Source organism: Gracilinanus agilis, chromosome 3 (genome assembly GCF_016433145.1).
Source record: "Gracilinanus agilis isolate LMUSP501 chromosome 3, AgileGrace, whole genome shotgun sequence".
NCBI classification, from domain to species: domain Eukaryota; kingdom Metazoa; phylum Chordata; class Mammalia; order Didelphimorphia; family Didelphidae; genus Gracilinanus; species Gracilinanus agilis.
In genome coordinates, this window is record NC_058132.1 from 203,167,006 (window position 1) to 203,173,675 (window position 6,670).

The 6,670-nt window shown below is 37.7% G+C and overlaps 1 protein-coding gene across 1 annotated transcript in view; it reads left to right on the forward strand.

The window, feature by feature from the left end:
• The window catches only part of UBE4A (ubiquitination factor E4A), a 45,033-nt gene that overhangs the window by 9,517 nt on the left and 28,846 nt on the right, over positions 1–6,670 (forward strand). Inside the window, exons 3-5 of the mRNA XM_044669605.1 lie at positions 776–949; positions 1,776–1,888; positions 4,884–5,036. Coding sequence (XP_044525540.1) covers positions 776–949; positions 1,776–1,888; positions 4,884–5,036 — 440 coding nt within the window. The remainder of the gene's footprint in view (positions 1–775; positions 950–1,775; positions 1,889–4,883; positions 5,037–6,670) is intronic.

Consider the following 6,670-nt stretch of genomic DNA (forward strand, 5'->3'; position numbering starts at 1 on the left):
TGTATGGGTTATCTACATATGGAAGCAATGGTGCTAAACATTCCCTTTCTAGCTGTAAGCAAAAGTTAAACTATCTGAAATTGGGAGCAGGGCAGATAGCAAACAGTGGGAACAGTTCTAGCATGTGCTCTGCTGGGACTAGTTTGGCATTAGGGTTGTTTCAATTCCCCTGGGTTTATCATGCCATCAGGTCCAACTTGTTTTCCACCAGCAATTAATACTGTGCCAAAAGCTTTAGCTTCCTGATCTGAAACTCATCTTTTAAAGCCCTACTAATGAAAAATAGCCTGCTTCTGAATAGTCTGGTTGAATTTTCAGAGTATGATTCCATCATTCTGTAAAAAAAGACTGATGGACCCCAAATAGTTCATGGCTTTTAGTGAGTAATACCAGTTTTTGGTCTTCCTATGTGGCACCACATTTAAATGAGGTAGCTTTCTAAGATGCTTTTTAGAATATTAAGGAAGTTATACTTTGATAAGTAACACTGACTTATTTCCAGATTTCTGTAGGAAAACTCATGTTATTTTTGAAGTGTGAAATACAACTTTATATTGGCAGGGAAGAGGGTGGAGAGGGAAACAACCAACCCTTCCTCTTCGTAAAATTTGGCATTCTACAGTTAAACCTGCTCTGCCATAAGTTAGTTAATTAATTGATTTTAAATCCCTTACTACCAATTTTTTTTCCCCTTTCCCCTTTTCTACCCTCTTGGTATTGGGCTAGGTTCTTTCCCAGAAAAATATAATGTTTACAAGATCAAATTTTCTGGCAGATGAACCCTCAGCTAGCCCTGATGACTCGGATAACAGTGTGTCAGAGAGCCTGGATGACTGTGACTACTCTGTCTGTGAGATTAACCAGTCATTCCGTTCCAAGCAGGAGCTATGTGAGCAGCTCAACATCAATCACATGATCCAAAGAATTTTCCTCATCACCCTGGACAACAGTGAGTCATCAACTATCTTATTTTCATTGCTTTCTTATTTTGATCAAGATCATTATTAGATGTTCCTTATAGTCCAACAAAATTATGCTGCTTTCTAGAATAAGAAGTTTACATCTCAAAAGAACATCTTAACCTAGAACAGACTTGTTTGGCATTCCTACTTCTTTTAATTTTCCTCTCCTTTATCCAAAGAAATTGTGGATCCTTTTTTTCTGATTTTTAGTTCTTCAGTGCTTGTGACCCACTTTTTTTTTTTAAAACCCTTAACTTCTGTGTATTGGCTTCTTGGTGGAAGAGTGGTAAGGGTGGGTAATGGGGGTCAAGTGACTTGCCCAGGGTCACACAGCTGGAAAGTGTCTGAGGTCATATTTGAACCTAGGACTTCCTGTCTCTAGACCTGACTCTCAATCCACTGAGCTACCCAGCTGCCCCCTTGTGACCCACTTTTACCATTTATTCTGCATATAAAAAGTAAGCATAATAGATATTCCCATTTTCTTCCCCACAATGGCATATGCTTACATTACTGTTTATATATTGAAATGTGGCTTGCTTTCTTCCACTATGTCTATGGCGGGACACCAGAAAAATTATTATCTTATCACAAAGGCCTTTCTAAATATCATACTATTGTTAGATTTATGACAAGGCAAGGTTCTTTGTAACCAGTGAGATTTTTGTTTTGGGTTCCCTTGCTTCTTTATGTTTATTGGGACCACTCTGATGGCATCTGAGAACTCAGAAATTAATAGAAATGCTGTCATGATTAGCATTCAAATAAGACAGAGACATATATTTAATTAATCGATTAAAAAACATTTTCCAGGTGATCCAAGTATGAAATGTGAGAATGGGATCCCCAGCCGTTGCGTATTTTTGGAGGAAATGGCAGGAGACCTGGATGAGCAAGACTGGCTTGATATGAACAACATTGAGCAGGTATTGTTTTTATGTTCACTTGTTCTGTGGGCAAGAATGAGTCATATGTAACTGTGAAGAAAGCTGGACTTTAAACCCCTACAGCTCATCATTAGGCATTTAAAATATTTCCGTGAGTCTCCAGTGACTTCAGAAATCATACAGGTAAACTTCACATACATGCTACTAAGAGCAAGCCTAGTTATTGTTTCTCTCAAAGTCTGAAGTATGAAAAATCAAGTAAGTTTGATCAAGTTGGATAACCTCTCTTGGTACATTGGGATATCTTGATACCTCCTGGCAAGAATTGAAAAGAATTGAAAAGGCAGTGTTTGGCTTATTCATTTTTCACCTGGTCTCACTCCCTTTCTAATCAATCAGTAAACATTTATTAAGCCCTTACTCTTTGCAAGATTCTGTGCTAAATCCAGGGATACAAAAAGAGGCCAAAAACAGCCCCAGCCTATTTACAATCTAATGGAGGAGGCAAATTGCAAACAAAAATAGATGAAGCAAACTATATACAGAATAAGTAGGAAATAATGAACACAGAAAAGACCCTGGAACTAAAAGGGGTTGGGTAAGGCTTTCTGTAGGAGGTGGGATTTTAGTTGAAACTTAAAGGAAGTCATGGAGGTCAAAAGTTAGAGTGGCAGAAGAATATTCCAGGCATAGGGGACAGACAGCCAGAGAAATTGCCTAGAGATGGTATATCTTGTTCATGGAACAGAAAGGAGGCCAGCATCACTGGGTCAAAGAGTACATGTTGGGAAATAAGCTATAAGAAGGCTGTAAAGGGAAGGGAGACTAGGTTATAAAGGACTTTGAATGCCAGAGCAGAGCATTTTGTATTTGCTCCTAGAGGCAATAATAATAAATAATAAAAATAACTGCCTTTAATTAAGTAGAGGAAGTAGGGAGACACCTTAATTGAACCTGCACTTTAGAAAAATCACTTTAGTGGCTGAATAAAGGATGGATCGGCGTGAGGAGAAACTTGAGGCAGGCCGACCCAACTGCAAGCTATTGCAGTAGTCCTGGCATGGGGTGTTGAGGGGACATCTTCAGGCCTTAGCAAAAGATTAGATACAGGGAAGGAATGAAAGAACATAAAGAATCCAGAATGACTCTTAGAGTGTGAGCCTAAAGGACTCGGAAGATAATGTTACCCTCAATAGTCATAGGAAAGGGGACAGTTAGGTGGCTTTGTGGATAGAGAGCCAGACCAGGCAAGAAGTCCTGAATTCAAATTTGACCTTAGACACTTCCTAGCTGTGTGATTCCAGGCAAGTCACTTAACCCCAGTTGTGTGTAATTAGAATCTGTTATCCTAAAAATCCCCTCTCCACCAAAGCCTTGACAGGAAGGAAAGATTGAGAGAGACGGACCTCCACCCAATTTATATCCTGTCTACATCAGCACATAAGACAGAAAGTGAGTGGGGTTCTAGGAATCAGTTTTGCTGGAAACCGTAGTTTTGCTGGGGATCGTAGTTTTTAGGGTAGCAGAAGCTGTTTTCTTAATGAAAGTTAATGTATCCTGAGTTGATCCATGTGTTTGTCAACGCCCTCCTCGGGGGATTGTGTAATTGTCATAAAATTCTAGTTTTATAAAAGTTAAGAAACTTGCTACCTCTCAGAATCCAGGAAGTGAACTGCTTGGAGAAGGTACCATGGAGATGCCTGCAGAAACCTCACACTTGGGTTGTAGTGAAATTGAACTGTGGGGGGTTGTAACACATTTATTTTCTATGTATGCTCTTATGCCAAAGGGGACTGCCCCCTAATTGGCTTTTAGTCAACGCAACCAGCAATCATTGGTTTTGTTCTCTTTTCCTTTTATCCCCAAATTATTGTAATTTATAAGTTGGTTATGTTTGTAAGATCCATTGGGGAGACTGGTCTACCAAAGGATCTCGGGGGGATTGTGTAAATAGAATCTGTTACCCTAAAAACTACAATCCTCAGCAAAACTACAATTCCCAGAACTCCATTCACTTCCTGTTGTTATGAGCTGATGTAGACAGGATATAAATTGGGTGGAGGTCCTTCCTGTTGAGGATTGGGATTTTTGGGCAGGTAGAAAAACTTAGTCATGTGGTTCTGTTTTGTCAGATAATAAACTTTATAAGTATGATACTTGAAGTATCTCCTATAGTTGCCTAGCCTTTACTGCTCTTCTATTTTGGAATGGATACTTAGTATTGATTCTAAGACACAAGGTCTTAAATAAATAAATCACAAGATGGTAGAAGTAGAGAGGGTTTTGGGGAGAAAGATAATGAATTCTGTTTTGGACATATTGGGTTTGAGATATCTGCTGCAGTTTATAATATCCGAAGGACTGTTGAAGATGCAAGATTGCATATCAGCAAAGAGATTGAGGCAGGAAAGTTAGATACAAGAATCATCAGCATGGAGATGATAATTAAGTCCATGAGAATTTAATGAGATCACCAAGTGAAGTAGCATAGAGGGAGAAAAGGAGAGGTCAAGGAGAATGAGGGTTGAAAAAAGACCATTGGATTTGGCAACTAAGATCATTGGTAACTTTGGAGAGAGCAGTTTTGGTGGAATATAAGGACAGAAGCCAGATCATAAGGGGTTAAAGTGGAGTCATCTATTGTAGATGGCTTTTTCAAATAGTTTAGCTACAAAAGGTTGAAGAGATCTAAGATAGTAGTTAGCAAAGATAGATGAATCAAGTGAGGGTTTTTTCTAGAGAGAGGAGCCATGTGCATGTTAGTAGGCAGTAGGAAATGAGTCAGTAGAGAGGGAGACATTGAATAAAGGTAGAAAGTAGTGGGGATGACAGAGAGAGCCATCTGTTGCAGAAGACAGGATAGATGGAATGGGATCTCTTGAACAAATAGAAGGGCTAGCCAGGGGTTACTTCTTTTTTTAGCATTGAGTAGCAATGGCTTTGCATATCTTTATGCTCTAGCATCAGCACTGTAATGCTTTTACTATGTAATTTCAACTTTTTATGATGGTGTTTTTGTTGTCATTGTCATTAGGCACTCTTTACACGATTGCTGCTTCAGGATCCAAGCAACCACTTGATTAGCATGACCTGTTCCACAACATTAAACCTCTCTGCAGATCGAGATGCAGGGGAGAAGCACATTCTTTGCTACCTTTATTCCTGTTTCCTAAGAGCAAAAGAGGAGGTAGGGGAATAATTCTGATCACCTAATTCTTAAAATGTATCATATCTCTTTTATGAATGGCAGAATTTCTACACTGCCTCCCTTTTAGAATGTAAGTTTTCAGAGATCTTCTGAAAAGCCCCTTGTGTCTTCTATTCTGTGAACTTAATAAATATTTATTGACGGTAATTATAAAATAAATCCAGTATATAAGTGTTCCTTTTCTGAGAATTGGAACTGCCATTCTTCTAATGAACCAGACTTAAAACCTTCTGACTTCTCCTTCTAATTTCCCACATACAAATGTTATCTTATCCTTTCTATCTCTTAAATATCTTTTGTATCCATTCCCACTGCCACCATCCTATTTCAGATCCTTATTATCTATGACTTAGATTGTTATAATAACCTTCTAATGAATAACCTGGCCCTTAGTTTCTTCCTTTTCCATCTCCAATCCATCCTACATGCTGCTAATAGTCATTTTCATAAAGCACAATCCATATCACCTCCCTCTACCTTAAAAACATCAATATTTCAGGGCACCTGGACAGGAAAATCAAAAACTAATTGGAAATTAAATAATATGATTCTCCAAAACCAATTTGTCAAAGAAGGAATCATAGAAACAATCAACAATTTCATTGAAGAAAATGACAATGATGAGACATCCTACCAAACTCTGTGGGATGCGGCCAAGGCAGTACTCAGGGGGAAATTTATATCCTTGAGTGCATATATTAACAAATTAGGGAGGGCAGAGATCAATGAATTGGGCATGCAACTCAAAAAATTAGAAAGCGAGCAAATTAAAAATCCCCAGATGAAAACTAAATTAGAAATACTAAAAACCAAGGGAGAAAATAAAATCGAAAGTAAAAGAACTATTGAATTAATAAATAAGACTAGAAGCTGGTACTTTGAAAAAACAGATAAAATAGACAAAGTACTGGTCAATCTAATAAAAAAAAGGAAAGAAGAAAACCAAATTGACAGTATCAAAGATGAAAAGGGAGACCTCACCTCTAATGAAGGGGAAATTAAGGCAATCATTAAAAACTATTTTGCCCAATTATATGGCAATAAATATAACAATTTAGAAGATATGGACGAATATTTACAAAAATATAAACTGCCTAGATTAACAGCAGAAGAAATAGAATACCTAAATAATCCCATATCAGAAAAAGAAATTGAACAAGCCATCAAAGAACTCCCTAAGAAAAAATCGCAGGGCCTGATGGATTCACAAGTGAATTCTATCAGACATTCAAAGAGCAACTAATCCCAATACTATACAAATTATTTGATATGATAAGCAAAGAAGGAGTCCTACCAAATTCCTTCTACGACACAAATATGGTACTGATTCCAAAGCCAGGGAGATCAAAAACAGAGAAAGAAAACTACAGACCAATCTCCCTAATGAACATAGATGCAAAAATCTTAAATAGAATACTAGCAAAGAGACTCCAGCAAGTAATTAAGAAGATCATCCACCATGATCAGGTGGGATTTATACCAGGAATGGAAGGTTGGTTCAACATTAGGAAAACCATCCACATAATTGACCATATCAACAGTCTAACAAACAAAAATCACATGATTATCTCAATAGATGCTGAAAAAGCCTTTGACAAAATACAGCATCCATT